This window comes from Mustela nigripes, chromosome 4 (genome assembly GCF_022355385.1).
Source record: "Mustela nigripes isolate SB6536 chromosome 4, MUSNIG.SB6536, whole genome shotgun sequence".
Classification (NCBI taxonomy): domain Eukaryota; kingdom Metazoa; phylum Chordata; class Mammalia; order Carnivora; family Mustelidae; genus Mustela; species Mustela nigripes.
In genome coordinates this window covers 175,102,079-175,120,269 of record NC_081560.1, presented here as the reverse complement: position 1 = coordinate 175,120,269, position 18,191 = coordinate 175,102,079, and the positions used below count along the sequence as shown (strand labels likewise).

Sequence of the window (18,191 nt, the reverse complement as noted above, 5' to 3'; positions counted from 1 at the left end):
GAAACCCACATTTCCTGTGACTAAAAAAGGGACAGCATAAGAGTGTGTAGAAGATGATGGAGCAGTTCTGTATTCTGATCGCAGTGGGGTCATACAAATGTATGCTAAAATTCATAGAGCTACAAACCAAAAGAAAAATCAATTTTGTTGGATGATAGATTTTAAAGGTGTTTTTTTTTTTTAATTTATTTATTTGACAGACAGAAATCACAAGTAGGCAGAGAGGCAGGCAGAGAGAGAGAGAGGGAAGCAGGCTCTCTGCTGAGCAGAGAGCCTGATGCGGGACTCGATCCCAGGACCCTGGGATCATGACCTGAGCTGAAGGCAGAGGCTTTAACCCACTGAACCACCCAGGCGCCCCTGGATGATAGATTTTAAAATACAGTTAACCCTTGAACAACTTGGGGGAGTGTGAGGGGAGGGGTGATAGAGACACTGACCCTCCATGCAGTCAAAAATCTACATATAACTTCTGCCTCTCCTAAAACTTCACTACTAATAGCCTACTGTTGACCAAAAACCTTATCGCTAACATAAACTGTCGATCAACACATATTTTATATGTCACACGTCTTACACATTATATTACAATAAAGGAAGTTGGAAAAGACAACAGATTATTAAGAAAATTGTTAGGAAGAGAGGGGCGCCTGGGGAGCTCAGTCAGTTAAGCGACTGCCTTTGGTCATGATCCCAGGGTCCTGGGATCGAGCCCCACCTCTGGCTCCTTGCTCAATGGGAACCCGCTACTCCCTCTCTGGCTATATGCTAACTCCGCCTGCTTGTGTTCTCTCTCTCTCTCTGTGTCAAATAAAGAAAGAAAAATTCTTTAAAAAAAAAAAAAACTGTTAGGAAGAGAAAATACATTTACAGTACTTGTACTGGATTTATCCAAAAAATCCACAGAGAAGTGGACCCATGTTGTTCAAGGGTCAACTCTGTGTGTCTGTGTGTGTGCGTCTGTGTATTTTTTTTAATCCTACATCTCAAAGGAAACCCGGTCCCCATATCTAAAATCAGGGGCACAAAAGCACACGCAGTAATTGCAAAACTGAAAAATAGCTGGTTGCAGGTGACCCAGCCAAGCAAAACCGCAACGAGGAAAGATATCTGCCCCCATCCCCTTGGGGATCTGATCTGAGTCCATTCTGCTGTCCAAAGCAGGACAGGGCCAAGGAGAAAAGAGGGTCCCATTCCCTTGAGAAGTGAACCTATCTATGCATGCTGAGAGCCACAGGCCCAGAACTGCCCCACTTCCCTTAGGAACTGTGAGTGTTCCAGAAGCTGATGCCACCGGCGGCCACCTCTCTGCCCAGCTCCACCCGTCTAGCTCCTGTGTTCATGAGAAAGCGGCAACAGGAAAGAAACATCCAGGAGAGAGAGTTGTGAACATCCAACAAGCTGGATGTCTCTCTGGATGGCTATGAGTTTCTTCCACTTTCTGGTAGAGGCGCTCCTCGTTTCCCAGGCAGAGAGGACCGCTCACAGGTCACCCTGACTCCCGGTGAACCACCGGGCCTGCCAGAAACCCAGCGTGGGGAGCCAGGTGGAGCAGCAGTGATGGAGAGCTCTCTGGATCCCTGTGTCCCCGGCCCCATAGCTCACGTGCAACCCCACATCCTCTTCTGCCAACTCTGTTTTCCTAAGCAGCGAGAGGCCACCCCCGGGGCACGGGGCTACATCGCAGAGGTTCCAGCAAAGCTTGGCAGACACAGTGACTGCTGGGACCGGGACATAAATCCAGTAGAGGCGGCGTGCCCTCTTCTGTCACTCCAGTTCCTTCCCACCTCCCTTGCCTCTCACCTTCTTTCTCTGGTGACTTTAGCTCCTTCCTCCATTGGAAGGAAATGACTTTCCAAAACAAAAACTTTCACTCTGAGCACACACAGTCCTCTTACTTGGACCTGCTCAGAGAAAAATGTTTCTCTCCTGCTGCATGTCTGCTTGTGGGGGCGTGGGGGCGTGCTTGTGCACATGGACAAGCACACGTGCCCCAGGAGGTTTCTAACTAGGAGTCAAACACTCTGTGGCTGTACAAAGGCCACCTCCTTCCTCGTTTACAGCTCAAGTAGAGGGGCCAGCGACTGACTGGAGGTCCACTATGGAAGCGACGGTCAGCACTTGCGCGTTTCCCCGTGAAGGATACTACGCCACGTCCGTCACCTTTTTCCCTAAAGCAAACAAAAAATGACAAGCTGTGTACTACTGCATTTTTTAACACAAACAGGCTTGAAAGGGACTTTTAGAGATAAGATAGACAGAGTGGGAAATGTGAGAAGTACTAAGACAGAAGATGATTTAATTCTTTGTATTGCCTCTTGCTAAACCAGCAGCATCGGACACATGAAGTACGTTCTGAATAAGGACTGGCCTGAGAAGGAAGGATTAAAACTCGGATCTCCTACTTCGCTCAGCTGACAGTAACAGCCCTAATAAAAATGAGTAAATGCAGCTCCAGAGTCTGGGCTGAACTCTGGTTCCTGTTCTCAGATTCCAAACATCTACCTCCATGGCATCATTAAAGACACCAACAACAGGAAAGAACTCGAGATGTTACGACAGAGAGACACACAGACTGATGTGACAGGTAATGTCACAACCATTAGTGGAAAGTACCCACTCCCCTCTTTTCAAGTATTGACCAAGTCGTTTGACCAGGGGACCCTATAAGGAATTAAAAAAAAAAAAAAAATACTTCAGGGTAATTTAAACCCTTCCTGGACACAGGTTAGCCTATGAAAAAGTGATCTGTCACCTCACAGAATTACAAAAGGGGAGGGCCCACAACAATAAACTGTGTCGGTGATAACATGTCACGCATCAAAAGTCAAGTCTTCTCTATTATGACCTTTGTCACACAGGACGCCAAGAAAACATGTGACTCACAAAGAATGGGGAAAAGGGAGGTCGTCACAAAGATAAGAGCCGTGATAGAGCCTGTGGCGCCTGGTGGACGTCAGGTGGCCTGAGCGGCATGGCCACGGGGCAGGGAACACCTGCACCTCCCACAGCGGTGAGCTCCTTGCCCACCTCCAAGCACTTGGTTGCCCTGGACTTCCAACTCCATATACCAGCCGCACAGGGCGAGAGGAAAAGTATAAGAAGTGAAAGGAACAGTATTCACAGCATTTGGTCCGAGGAATGGCAAACAACATGGGAAGAAGGGCCTAGAATGATCCTGTCCCTCTCTGGGCCTATCTCCCTGGGCAAGTTGTGTCCAAGCTGCGTCAATCACATAGGAGACAGGCTACATCACGATACACCGGGAATGTGATCTCCCTGAGGCATTAGAAATTCCAAGTGGGGCCAGACAGGGTCCATTTCTACCACCGGGGCGATTCACGGGCAGAGGAACTCCACGCAGTCACTGGACCAGGAAGGATTCTACAAGGAAGCTTTGCAAGGAGAGAACACGAGAAAGGAGGAATAACAATACAGATGGGATCGCTAGCGGGACTGAGAATGAATCTGGCCAGGGGCGCGAACTTGCTGGTCAGCTCGAACAGGATGATCCAGGGCTGTAGCACGAAGCTATGGGCCCTATGCAGAATACACATCATGAGGACAGTACGGACTGGCGACATTTTGCCTTCGTCGGTTTTAACTCACATCTGCTCCCCACAACTGCACTGCAACGGAAATTTCACAGTCTGTAGGCACTGGGGTGATGACTAAGCCTACTAAGGGATCCCCAAATCCACAATGGGCAACCTTCAGAAGGTTCACAGAGACTCTTCATGGCAAACATAGGAAGGCCTTTCCATCACGAGAAATGGAAAATAAACAGAAAACTACTGCATATAATATGATAGAAGTCTGCCTGGGATTTTAAAAACACATCTCTTAAAAGACAGGAAGGAAGTCTGTCACAATATTAACTTTGCCTGGGAGGCTCAGTTGGTTGGGCATTGGCCGTCGGCTCAGGTTATGATCCCAGGGTCCTGGGATCGCGACCTGTGCTGGGCTCCATGCTCAGCAGGAAGTTTGCTTCTCCCTCTCCCTCTGCTCCTCCCCCTGCTCGTGCTCTTACACACTCTGTCTCTCTCGAATGAATAAACAAACAAAAAAATCTTTAAAAAAAAAGAAGTTAACTTTGCCTTTGAGAGGTACTTTTACTGTTTTCTCTTTGCTTCTCTATGTAATCAGGAGTAGGAAGACAAACATTCTGGCTTAACAGAATGCAAAGTTGCAGTGCAGAGCTTTATAAAGCAAATACTTCTCTTTTAATGTACTTTGTTGTGTAAATCCAGATTTTCCATACATAACATGTATTGAAAACTAGAGTGCCAAGGAAATGAAGCAATATCTATATTTGTTTCAATGACTAACAAGCAAAAATAAAACTTCAGCTGTGATGCCATGCTTTTTAGAAATCAGACATCTAATAAGCCACAGATTTATAGGATGTGGTCTAATAAACCTAAGAAAAGTTTCATTTCCTCCACACCAAAGTGGTTCACTCCCTGTCTATGTGACCAGCTTTTGCAAAGTTAGCAGATGTCTCTTTTTTTCCTGAAATGTGTAAGTTGAGACATTAATAAGCACCAACAATAATAATGTGCCTGCTGAATACACATGCACACAAGCTCACTCACTCACTCCTATATCCCTAAATATGAAATGAAATGGGCTCAATACTAGCAAAACGGTAGGTCACCCAAAACATCAAAAGGGACAGAGCTTGCCATCTTGCTAATCCCCAGCCACTGATGGGGGTGGGGGGTAGAACACCTAGAGAAAGGGGGAAGCAAGGAATGAGGAAAGGAGTCAAAGAACTTTTCGAAAGACTGCTTGCAAGCATTTCTGTGAAAATGTTAGTATTAACTCAGCAATTACAGGAAAAAACACTCTTTCTTATCTGAATGCACTTATGCCACGGGTCACACCCTATTATTGTCACTATTAAACTTATGTTAATAGCCCCAATGTAATGACTTTGTGTGGCCAGCTTTAAAATGCACAAGAATAGCTAACTAGAAAAAAGTGACTCATGCCTGCCCAGGTGGATATTGACTTTCTTAGTCATATTTACTCAATTGGTCTACCAACCTTAACTCCCTGGAGGAAAGGGCCGAAGTGATAGAATCCAGCCAGCTTGTAAGGATAGACAGGGAGGGACAATGAAAGTTGAATCCAGCTGGGGTAGAAGGTGTCCTGAATGTCATACTGGTAAAGCAGAAACTTGACTTTCAACGTCCTGAATCAAAAGCTTCCTCCCAGGCTTTGAGGAGGCAGGGTGTTGAACGGGACCCAACACACCTTCTTTAACAAGTGGAGGACGGTTAGTACGGAAGGCAAGTGGCTAGTATGAAAGGCTCCAACCCACGGGCTGCTGCCGTGGTCCTCAGTAACAGCAGATTTATGGCTACACCCCTGTGCTGTGCGAGCCCAAGTACTTGCTACACCTCCCTGCGGCTCACTTGCCAAATGGGATCACAGCATCCCCCTCCTCGGATTGGGGTCAGGTTGTGAAGAGCTACTATGAGCCAAGCCCTTCCAGAAGCGCCTGGATCACTGTTTGAAAATCTCACCTTGTGTGAAATCTCACTCTGATGGGCATTTCCAGGCATCCTGGTAGGTGCCCCCCCAACCCCCAGAAGCAGGCTGGGCAGCTCTTCCACGCCCGTCCCCTTTTACAGACACTGGGAGCGAATCAGGGAGGAGTGAAGCCCCTTTCCAACAGACGTGACAAACGTGAACTCAATCCTACTTCTGACACCAATCTCATGTGGTTTCCATGATGCTACCCAGAGCCACGTCTCACATATCCATGCTGCAGATCAGGGTTTTCCCTGTCCCACCACAATTCCTGAAGCAGAAAGTACTCCACATGGTACATCACTAACGGTTCCATGGAAACGTCTCCAGCTAAAGCAAGCTGTATAACCGAGTTACCCGAGCAGTGGCTGACCATCACACAGACACACTCTCCGTGTGGGATTCCCCAGGAATCCTGCTGTGTGCTCGTGCCAGACACCCGCTCGTCTCGCCAAGGCCCGCTCTGTACACTTCGCCTCACTGTATGCTCACAGCAGCCCACGTGTGATTCCCCTTCGCCAGCAGGGAAACCGAGGCACAGAGCACCTGGGTAACTTGCCCAAGTTCCCACAGCCCATGAGCGGTGCCTGTGTGTCTGGCCTAGTCACAGTTTAGGAACTTAGACCCAGTCCTGGAAGCAGGGCATACCGAAGATGTTTCCATGTCCTGAAGGCCAAGCTGCGAAGTGAACAGAGTCACCAGCGTCAGGGATCTAAGTGGCGCCTGCGGATCTTGGGTTATAAGGAAGAAACCCGATCTTCCTGTTTTATTTTCCTCATACACAGAATGGGTGCCTGGTTCTCCTTTATCTACCTCATAACTCTAACCAAAGATTAATGAGTTACCATTTGCTGGGCCCCGGCAGAGGGAGAGCTGTGTGTGGCACAGCCTTATCACCCATGGTCCAAAGAACAGCTAACTACACTTGTCACAAGCTGGACCATGGGGCAGGCAGCTCCAGAGAAAAGGCTTCTCTCGGGCCATGGCTGCTGCACAGAAGAAGGCCTCCCTGGCCCGTCACACCCAGACCCATCAAAGGACACGAGCTTTCTGCATTCACAGGCTCCAGGAAATCTGAGTACAGGCACCATCACGGGAGGAAGAAGGAGGGTTTCCAAAGAGACCAGAAACATCTTCCGTTTTATTCCCATCTGGCTGAAGAGGGGGCCACAACATAGGAAGATTTCCTCAAGACACCAACACCCGAAGTCATTGACCAGAATTCAGACACGGTGTAGTGTGCAGAAGCATCCTTGGGGTCACATCAATGAGAAGAAAATACAAAACTACGGGAAGGTCCAATTCCAATTCTGTGAAATATTTCTAGAGTTTAGGCACAGGAACGGTGAGAAAGAAACACATCCCGATATTAAGCCCTAATGCCCAACACAGCATATAGTAGGTACACTACAAATGTTTTCAAAAGGCAGAAGTCTCACTAATTTGGCTCTTAAATATTCTTTTTTTTTTTCTTTAAAAAAAAAAAGCTAGCATTAATACTGTATCATCTGCCATTTAAGTCTAAAGAGTTCCTTCAAAAATATTTTTTATCTGTGTTGACTTTTGCTTTTCTGAGAACGAAAGCATGTTCTACACAGTCTTTCTTCTTCGGGACTGCTAATTTGAAGAGAACTATCACACCCAAGCATGGAGCAATGTGGGGTATTGACATCGTATTGAATTATTTAAAGGAAATTAACAATGCCTCCTGTCCTTGGACAGCCACGTCTGTGAGAAAAGCCATTCACAGCTGCCTCAGGAAGGTACCACTGCAGAGAACTGAGCATTTCTTAGCACCCTGAAGTCTCCAAGAGAAACTGTAAGTCCTAAGTAACTACGAACAAAGGCAAAATTGAGGTAATAACTTCTATTTCCCCCTGGGAGCTATGTGAAAGGTGCCAGGAAATCATTTCCTGGGGGTCAAGTTTAACAGGATGACATACTGTTCATCCTTCTCACAGAAGCTACCCGTGACACTGGTCCACATGTGGGCTTTCCAGGGAGCCGGGCCCCTGGGGAATCAAAGGGGCACCACCCTCCACCCTCTCCTCATAAACCAGCATTCTTATGGTGATGATAAACCTATTTGTGATCACGACACCCAGACATCATGGCACCCGACAGCTACCTGACAGGAATTCAGAGGCCATGGCGCGTGGGCCCTGCCCTAGCGCGAGGTAAACTTTGGATGGGTGGTTTCATTTCAGAGCTAGCTCATCTCATACCGTCATTCTGCTCCGAGACCTACCTCCAAACACCAGGGCTCCCCAACCTTGTGTAAGGAGTGGCTCCTTTTCATGTCCCTGAAGACTTGAGTGCTGACAGTGAAGTCTGAGGGGGGGTAGAAGTGCTGACAGTCATGTCCCTGAGTGCAGCAAGGGAGGGGGCACTGCTGCCAGGAAGAAAGGGGAACAGAGTGAGGCTTGGGAGGGAGGGGGACGCAGTCACCAAGGCATTCATGGCCCCCAGCCTGACTTTCTTCCCTGACTCCACGCTGGTCTACAAACTCCAAGCAAGGAGGACGATGCATTCCAGTGTGACCCCAGGACACTTCCACCTCCCTGCCTTCCAGCTTGGGGGTCCCCTCTAGCAACATCTTAAACACAGCCTCCTCTATGCAGTGTTTCTGCTGCAGCCCTGCCCGCTGTCCCCACCTCTGCCCATCCTTCCCCCCAGCAGACGCAGCCGCTGATGGCTCTAAGCCTCCAGCGAGTCAGCTGGCCGGCATTCCCTCCCTCTCTCTCTCAACTTACCTTACTGAATCTTCTATGAATTTAAGCCCTGTGATACTGCTGGTATTTCTACCCTACAAAAATCCAATCACAAATGGTTCAACCCAATTCTAGAGCTATCTGGGGACCTATCTAGTCACCTTCCCCTCTGCTGGACTGCCATTTTTCAGAGAGGTGACCACACTTCCATCCCGGGACCCCTGGGAAACATCTGGCTGCACACACTTTGAGTGTGCAAGAAGCAGGAGCCACACTGAATTTCAGCACAGCTGGGGCTCGAGCACGCCCATGGCTTTGGTTCATTGCCTGCCTACTCTGCTGGGGGCTTTCGACGGGAACGTGCGTGTTGTTCCGCAGCTCCTCACAACCACCCTGTGAGGTAGGTATGTGCCCATTTTACAGAGGAGGAAACTGACTCAGAGACGTTAAGGAGCATGCCCAAGGTCACACAGCGAGTAAATGGCAGACGGGGAATATGGACCAGGTCTCAGTCAACTCACGGTGCTGCTGTGTAGACTCGGTTGCCCGTCCAGATATTGACTACTGCACTACCAATAGGATAGAGAATTTAGGGGCATAAAGAGAGACCTGGGATCCAAAAGGGGCTATTTCACAACAAAGAAATATCATTCTAATTGTCTTTTAGAAAGGAAAATGTCTGTGTCCTTTGTATGGATGTATGACTTCTTTATTCTAGTTTTTAAAGGGTTTATATGAGGGAAAAAATGCCATGAATAAATTCTTCACCCTTTTTAATCCCAAATAATAGAACTCAGGATTAAGAATATGAGATGGAGCACAAAATTATCTTGTGTTCTGGTATTCACCCAAGAGCAGGAGAATGAGCATAGTGGGTGCTAAAGACTCTGGGAGACAGGAAATCGATGGGAATAAAGGACAAATCCTACAAAACAGCAACCCCATTTCCAGAACAAACTACACGGTTACCATATTACCTGGTTCTCCCATAGTGGGGTGATGGGGGTATCAGGGTGGTTTTCAAAAGCCACATGAACTCCCAAAGTGGGAAGGGGCCATGTGGCCAGCAAAATGGGACTACCCCAGGTCCCTAGCTGGCTGCAGCTGTCCCTGTCTGGACTTGGAAAGCTACCATTGCTGGAAGCCGAAGGTCTGCCCCCAGAAAGGGCAGCCCAAGCCCTCAGAGGAAGCCCTGGTTGCCCATGGCCAGAGGTCTCTGGTCTCCGTCTGGGAAACAGAACCTCCCACTCTACATTTCTCCACAGCGCTCACTTGTAAACAGAAATGTGAGTCATTAAGCAAGCAGAAGCCCATTTTCAAGATCAGCCCAGCTTTACAACTAAGGTAATCCTATTCTGCCTTGTCACGGTGGTGACTCACCTTCCTGTCTCCCACCAGAGGTGACATGGTGTAAACTTCCAGTTGTTCCTGGATGGAACCCAGCAATACAGGGGTTTCAGTCCCTCTTTGCTTTGCTTTCTAATCCAGTGCTGAGAGCAAACAGGCAAGGCTCCCAAGGGCAAGAGCCCCAGAGGAGTTTGGAGAAGAAATGTATCTAAGGTTACCAGAGACCACAGCATCTTTATTATCTTCCCATGGCCTTTCCTCGGGGTCTATACTCCCAGAGGGGCCTGTGGCTTGTGAGGACAAGAAGCGCGCACACCCCCACTCCAATCTAAGATCCAGATAGAGGAATCTCAGAGCCAAATCTGCACGTCACTTCAACCAATTCTGCAGGAGCTCCCGGTTTGGAGATGTGTGAGATTACCATTGTCCGCCTCTCTCCTTCCGGGCCTACCCTGCTTTTCTTTTTTTCTTTCTTCTCATTTCTTTAAATATCCATTTCCAATCTTTGTGCATCATGTGAAGTCCTCTAAGCCACCTCGAAGTTTGGAGGGTAAAATATGCCTTCTAAACAAGTTCAAATGTATCTGCAAATATGAAATAATTTTGCAATGGGGAAAGAATTGTAGCAGAGTCTCGCCTAATAAATACAAAACTCTCCAACGGATCTTAAAGATGGGAAAGCAGACATCCACTGAGTTTCCTGCTCAACATCCATTCGTGCTTTTTCTGGTAGTAGTACCTTGAATCGTTTAGGGGGTACCACCAAACCCTCAAGCCATGTCATTTACGTGGAATGGACCCCTCAGTCTAACCGTACTCAGCATATTACATCCCCTGACCACAACCACTGGTTCAGAATTATGGGGGAAGAGAAGATCTCTCTGGACTTCAACCTGCTTTCATGAGGAGACATCAACCCAGGGCCAAGGAGAGAAATGGTGTCCTGGTAAATGGGCCCCTGGATCCAGCCATGCCTGATGCAGGTCACCTGTGCAATTTTAGCCAATATACTCATTTTGCTCAGGCCAGTTTGGGTTGGGTTTGAGGAGAAAGAGAAAGAGGCGTCCTGACTAGAGTAAGCTAGTCACCTAAGCCAGGCTGACCTCAATAACTGTCCATCCACGAATCAAGAGGTAATCTGGAAAGAACCAGAGACACTCCAGGAAAAGTAAATGAAGGCCTCATAGTTTCATGCTCCTGGCACAATGAGGGGGTTGTTATAAGGCGGTACTTTTTCAAAGAAGAATGACTGTGGCTTGCGGCCACTGTCTGGGACAGGGAGAGGGACCCTGAGCAACATCTGCAGGAATTGACATTCGGTCCTCCTGCTCCTCTAGCGCCACCGACACCACTGGCCACTTTGAACAACTTTAAGATGTGGTCTCCAGAAGGCAAGAGACACAAATACTTAGTAGCACCAAATCTGCCTCCTAGCCTTCTCCAGATACACCGCCTGTTTGTGACAGAGGACCTGGAGAGAGGCATTTCGCCTGCGGAAGGCGAAGGTCTAAAGCCGAGGCATGTCTGGAGAGAAAGCGGACAGAGCACGTGGCGGGTCTCATTCTCCCCGGTGACTCAACCCCTGATGACACAGTGTGCTGACCAGTTCTGGGCACAGCCACACGGATCAAGAAGCAAGATGTGTCACCAAAAAAGTTGTGGCAATATTTGTGTACTCTACTATTTTGTTCCTTCCTGAGCTTAGAGCCCCCTTCAGCAAGTGGCTGGGCAGTATTCAAATATTAAATACAGTAGAATGGAACCCCATGGCCAGAAAGTACAATCTGCTTCATGCAGGAAAAATAAAAGAAAGGACTATAGAAGGAGGAGCTGAAAGCACTGAAGAAACAAAAACCCTAAAAAATACTAAAGGCTCCAGAGACAAAGACAGTGTATGAAATAATGTTATTCAAACCCAATTTGGCCAACAGCTACTGGCTGTCGGGAGAATTCTGAGCCTACCTCTAGACAGAAAGAAAAAGAAGTTTCCAATTTTGTCTCAGAAAAAAAGTTTGATGTGAAAAGGAAAAAAAAAGAAAGAAAAGAAATGTTTGATGTGATGGTTAATTTTATGTGTCGACCGGACTGTGCCACAGGGTGCCCAGATATTTGGTCAAACGTTATTCCGAGTATTTCTGTATTTTTGGACAAGTTCAACATTGAAACTGACAGACTAGCGGTGCCTGGGTGGCTTAGGCATCTACCTCTTGATCCTGGCTCAGGTCGTGATCTCAGGGTGGTGGGATTGAGCCCCATGTCAGGCTCCATTCTGAGTGTGGATGGAGCCTGCTTGAGATTCTCTCTCCCCCTCCCTCTCTATAAAACAAAACAAAAACAAAAACAAACAAACCCTGTCAGACTTGATAAAACTGATGCCCTCTCATGTGGGTGGGCCTCACACAATCTGTTGAAGGCTGATCCTCCCCCCAAAAGGAGAGACAACTTCTGCCGGACGGCTGCCTTCAAGTGAAGCACTGGTTTTTCTATGCCTTCAGACTCAAACTGCAATGTTGGCTCTTCCAGGGTCTTCAAGCCTGGCAGTCTTTGGACATGAACTCCACCATCAGCTCTCTTGGCTCCCAGGCCTTCAAATGCAGACTGAACTACATCACAAGCTCTCTCATATCTCTAGGTTGCCTCCTGCAGATCTTGGGACTTGCCTGTCTTCAACATGGTGTGAGCCAATTTCTCACAATAAATCTCATTACACACATGCACACACACACAAACACACCACTGGTTCTGTTTCTCTAGGAAACCCTGACTAATACATTTGGGTTATGTTTTTTATGTGTTTTCTCCCCCAAGCAGGAAGGAAAGGATTATTTGGGGGTCTCCAAAAGAAACGAGAATTGTGAAATAATGGGTCTTATAAATCACATAATCAAATTCTTTATCATTTTTATTTTTAAATCTCTAAGTCTAGACATAAAAGGACCTAGCCAGGATTATACAGAAAAGAAGAAAGCAAAACCCAGACTTTAAAAATGAGGAGTTCAGGGTTCTATGTTTAACATGGAAGAATTTTATTTTGAAACTAATTCTCCATCTTCGGAGAATTAGAAATCCATCTGAGAGGCACCTGGGTGACTCAGTTGGTTAGCATATGCCTTTGGCTCAGGTTATGATCTCGGGGTCTAGGGATCGAGTCCTGCATCGGGCTCCCTGCTCTGTGGGAAATCTGCTTTGCCCTCTCCCTCTGCCCCTCCCCCTGCTTGTGTTTTCTCTCCCTCCCCCCTTTTTCCCTCTCTCTCTCAAATAAATAAATAAAATCTTTAATTTAAAAAAAAAAAAAAGAGAGAGAAATCCATTTGAGAAAAAGGCACTGGGAAGAGCTATTCCACTAAAGAAGCCAATGAGCAAAATGGCAAATTTTTAATTGCTAAGAGGGTAAAATCTTCAGTCTCTTTATCATTTACTCACATATCACGTGCGTACAAATAAGGACACGGGAAATCAAGCAATAGCGGCCATGCATCCAACCATCCAACCAAACAACCGAACAACCGAAGCCCACAAACACATATGACACCTTGGAAAGAGAGCTCAGGTCTGCACAGGTCGTGCTGTTCTAGCTCTAAGCGCCATCAAGAATTCTCACCTCTGAAAGTGAGGTAACTTTGGTGAGAAATAATTACATTCAAAATATGTAGTCAAACAACTTAACACAGATGCCAAGAAATGTAATCAGAGCTACTGACAAGCAACCATTTTTGTGATTAAAGGTAAAGCCAAATCAGGACACAATCAGACATGACCAGTGGAAAGCAACAGCTTTTCTTCACAACTATGTTTCAAAACTGGGAGCACGTGCAAGGGACAAAGTGGGGGAGTCTCTGGGTCTCTGCATCCCCGCAGGTATGCACACGCAAGCAGAGGTAGGCGGGTGTCATCAAATATGGCCGACCGTGGCCTACAGGCAGGAATGGCAAGCAGCCGGCTCACGGACAGCAAGTCTTTCTTCCCTTGCCAGCACCCGTGTCCCTGAGCCACCCTGCTCAGAGCTGGTGGGAGGTAAAACATGATCCCATTCCTACACGCAAGGGATGCAGAAATGAAGTCTGCCTTGGCCCTCAAGGACCTCATCTTGGTGAGAAAGACCAGGATCCAAATGGAAGGCAAAATGGGAAGAGGAAGCCAATGGTAAGTCCATCCTTTCATGTCCCTTTTTTACAAAGCAAAGGTCACCTCCTCTCCATCGAGGCACAGAAACAGATGCAGGACCCCAGAGTCACCGCCATCTCCCACTAACTAGCTGTGCGCCCCGCGTTGCCAAGGCTCAGTTCGTCACGCCACTAGAGGGCGCCTTCTAAGGGCCCTGCCTGCCTCCAACATGCTCTAATTCTGCGGGGGCGAACAGAACGCAGAGGAGGGGAACTCACGGGGTCCTCAAATGGCTCTAAGTACAAATCCAGTGTGCCTTGACTTCTGGACATGGCCCTTATCTCCTATTTACTGAAGAAAGCGACACCCAAGAAGAAAAGACAACACATGCACGGTAAAGCTTTCTTTTACCAGATAAATATTTTAGGGATAAGGTATCACCCATGGTGATATGAACCATCAATTCAAAAGATGCTTTTTGGCAAAAAAGAATTTTGTCAATCTGTTTTGTTTTCTGGGGGAAAAAAAAACTACTATATATCAGATACTGAGAGCCTGGAGATAAAACGTATTTCCTTCAATTACAGTATCATAAACAACAAAGGAAAAGTAGGTGTAAAATAGTTCCTTAAAGAATTTGGAATAAAGGGGGTACCTGGGTGGCTCAGTAGGTTAATCATCTGACTTTAGCTCAGGTCGTGATCCCCGGGGTCCTGCAATGGAGCCCTGTGCCGGGCTCCCTGCTCAGCGGGGTGCCTGCTTCTCCCTCTCCCTCTGCCTCTGCCTTGTCCCCCTGCTCATGCTCTCTATCTCTTTCTCTAAATAAATAAAATCTTTTAAAAAAAAGAAAAGAGTTTGGGATAAAGTAATAAGAACTTACTTGGGGAATTCTGAGTAAGGGAGATAATTTTACTTTTCAGCTGGTATTAACACTAAATCAGCTTTATAAGTGATGGTCTAGGCTTTACTGGGATGAAAGGTAAAATGTCAAATGGCTACCCTCGATATTGGGAAATCAGCCAAGGCGTGCAAAAAAAAAAAAAAAAAGAATGAATTTCCAACAGACATCACTGGAATGCCCAACGAAGTCCTTTCTGAGACCATCCTAATTCCCTGAATACCCAGACACTAGCAGAGCCCGGTGTAGCTCTCCCGTCTGCCGCCTCGGTCAGTGAGGAGGTTCCATGATGACCTCGGCACATGGAAAGTGAAGCTTCTCCCTGCAGCCGTCCTCCATCTCCGTTACTCGCCTAGGATCCCCCTGCCTTTACAGTGCAATCTCCCCAGACAAGCAAAATGCCAGTGAGCTCAAGAAGAACCATGCTCAGCAATTCCTCGGGAGCTGATTCCCAAGTGCTGACCTACACTATAAGCCCATCTACCATACCCAGAAGTCAATGCTACGGAAGAACCGGAGGCAGAAGCCTGGTCCCAGAAGCACGGGCTGCAGAAAGCAGTGTGAATCCAGTTAATGGAGGGCGGGGGATACTGGCCTTTAATGAGATTCCCACTAATGCTAAGTTCCTTGTCCCAGACTGCACTTGGGAAGGAATGTAGGTCCCCATTATGTCCCCGGGGACCAGGAGCAGCCCCGTGCAGAATGGAGGAGGCAGGAGGCGGAGAGGAACTGAACGGGCCTTGTACCGTCTACTAGCTGATCGTCTCCTTCGAAGTCAACGTATCTCCTACAGAGACAAGCAGCCAAAATGGGACTGAGCGTGGCCGTTAATGACAACACGAGGCTGGGTGTGCCTGGGGACCCCGTTTCCACTTGGGAAACTGGGAGTGCTTTGCTCTGAAAGAGAAAGCAGTGTTGATCAACAGCACCTTCCTTCCCTATCTGTGGAAACCAAATGTTTTAAAATGCAAATAACAGGTTTCTGGAACAACCCTGGACTCTCTCCTGGAAACGTTTTCATAATTCACATCTTGTTAGCCACAGGAGCCCCAATTACACTCCTTCTTCTCTCATCCCCACTAGCCAATTATTAGCATTAGAGCCCATACTATTTTCTGCTAATATGTTTCCTGACAACATCAAACTCCGGAGGGTCCTCTTGGTGTGGTAACGGAGTCACTGTGCAGACGAGGGCAGATTTAGGAGAAAATGTTATTCAAACCTCCTCGGTGTTTATGAAAGCGCTTCCCCAATTACACAAAAACTAATAGTAAATTGAAATAGTTGGCAAAAAGTTCCCTCCAAACATTATAAAAGGAGGGATACCACTGGCAGGATAGAAGGATACAAATATTCCACAACAATGGATTCCCACAGGCAGGACCAAACGATGACGCCATCTCATTCAGAACCGGAAGGTAAGCAAGAATTTAGGGGATGGCTTGCCAGCTCCATTCACGAATACCCCTGGTTCCAAAATGACACTGGCCCCTTTCTGTCATCCCCAGAAAGAATCAAGCTGTTGCCAATCAGATTACTTGAGCGGTATGCCACCGGTGGGGGCCCATGCCTGGGCTGTGCTGATGTGGCAGGAGGCAGCCTTGCTCTCCTCGAGGTGGACCCTGCCTGAGTCAGATGCCTTGTGAGTAAAAGGGTGAAAAGAGTCTTGAGAAGGGCGCCTGGGTGGCTCATGGGTTAAAGCCTCTGCCTTCGGCTCAGGTCATGATCTCAGAGTCCTGAGATCGAGCCCCGCATCGGGCTCTCTGCTCAGCGGAGAGCCTGCTTTCCTTCCTCTCTCTCTGCCTGCCTCTCTGCCTCCTTGTGATCTCTGTCTTTCAAAAAAAATAAATAAAACCTTTTAAAAAAGTTTTTTTTTTTAAAAAAGAGTCTTGAGAGAGGAAAATAAATCCTAAATTTGTGTGTACTGCATGTGTGCATGCGTGTGTATATAGCAACAGAGAAAGCACACACACCAACTGGAGGAGTCAACCCATCTTATGCCCATCTCTTCCCACCACTAACGGATGGGCGCACCTGCTAACACTGGAGCCCAGAATAACGAGCACATACTTATTCTCACCTAGGCGGCTCTGAGAGAACAATTACTTCTCAGGGTTCTCTCAAAGACCACTAAAGTTTACCTTCTTCTTCTTTTTTTTTTTTTTTTAAATAAACATATAATATATTTTTATCCCCAGGGGCACAGGTCTGTGAATCGCCAGGTTTACACACTTCACAGCACTCATCCCAGCACACTGGGGAGGGTATGTGCTGGGGTGAGTGCTGTGAAGTGTGTAAAAGCTTCTTAAAGTGAAATTCATCTTCCTCTGACTCACACATGCAGCCAATAAAGAAGATAAAAAAAATTCAAGTTTTCCTTGAAAAGTTTCTCCTCCGAGTACTTAGGGATATTAATGCCCTCGGGTAGTGGAGACTAGCGATCGGGATCGATTTATGAGGCACTGGACCCAGGCCAGATGTACCCTGACCAGAGAAACTCCACCCTTGGCCACACCAACCCCAGGGCCAACTGCAGCCAGTGTTGGGAATCTGTAGCAAGTGTATTTCCCTACTTCCAGAATGTAAACATACCTGGGGCTCTAAATATTTACCACAGGTAAAACCAACAACCAAGACAGTAACAAGCAAACCACACATACATTAAAAAAAAAAAAAAAAAAAAAAAGGCTCTCCAGGCTGGATATAACCTCATCTGATCACAATCTTTCGGATGCCATTTGAGTGATGAACACCAGAGGAAAAAATGAGGAGACAGTCCCGCTATCAGGGAACAGGCCTGAGTCACTGGAGATACCGTCACAGAAAAAGTCACCAGCAACACAGTTATTACCTTTACACTTGAAAAAGCCTTGTGTTTCAGGGAGAAGAGGAACTCTACCGTCATCTTTACCCAGTATTTGGTTCCAAGAAGAATTCGTTGAGGGTAGTGTTTGTTCTAACATGAAGACCACTCACAGACTTGGAAATCTTTGCCCCAGAAGACCGTTTACCATAACAGCACTTAACGTCCAATGAGAGCGAGGGGATCGTTTTGAAAATTAAAGCACAAGGTCTAGCTTGTATTTTTAAAATTCCGAAGTTTCCCATCAGCTGACAGATCAACCAAATGGGATCTATCCGTATGAGGGAATATTACTGGACTCTAAGAAAGTAAGCAAATATCGATGGGTGCCCCAACACGGATGAACCTTGAGAATATGACGCTGAGTGAAAGTAGCCAGTCACCAAGGGCCACATCTGGCTCAATTCCCAATGTATGAAATGCCTGGAAGAGGCAAATCCACGAAGACAGAGAACAGAAGAGGGGATGGCCGATGCACTGGGGGAAACAGGGAGTGTTAACAGTGTGGAGTTTCGTTTCTTTTTTTTTTTTAAGATTTTATTTTATTTTATTGACAGACAGGGATCACAAGTAGGCAGAGAGGCAGACAGAGAGCTAGAGAGAAGCAGGCTCCCCGCTGAGCAGAGAGCCCCATGTGGGGCTGGATCCCAGGACCCTGGGATCATGACCTGAGTCAAAGGCAGAGGCTTTAACCCACTGAGCCACCCAGGCACCCCGTGGTGCAGAGTTT

At 47.2% G+C, this 18,191-nt stretch overlaps 1 protein-coding gene across 35 annotated transcripts in view; it reads right to left on the bottom strand.

The window, feature by feature from the left end:
• TCF7L2 (transcription factor 7 like 2) overlaps positions 1-18,191 on the bottom strand; it is a 197,337-nt gene that overhangs the window by 65,479 nt on the left and 113,667 nt on the right. For 14 of the 35 annotated variants that reach the window (XM_059398611.1, XM_059398612.1, XM_059398590.1 and 11 more), the window contains one exon: positions 7,787-7,930. The exons of the other annotated variants lie outside the window; for them this stretch is intronic. In XM_059398611.1, coding sequence (XP_059254594.1) covers positions 7,787-7,930 — 144 coding nt within the window. The remainder of the gene's footprint in view (positions 1-7,786; positions 7,931-18,191) is intronic. 35 annotated transcript variants of the gene reach the window in all.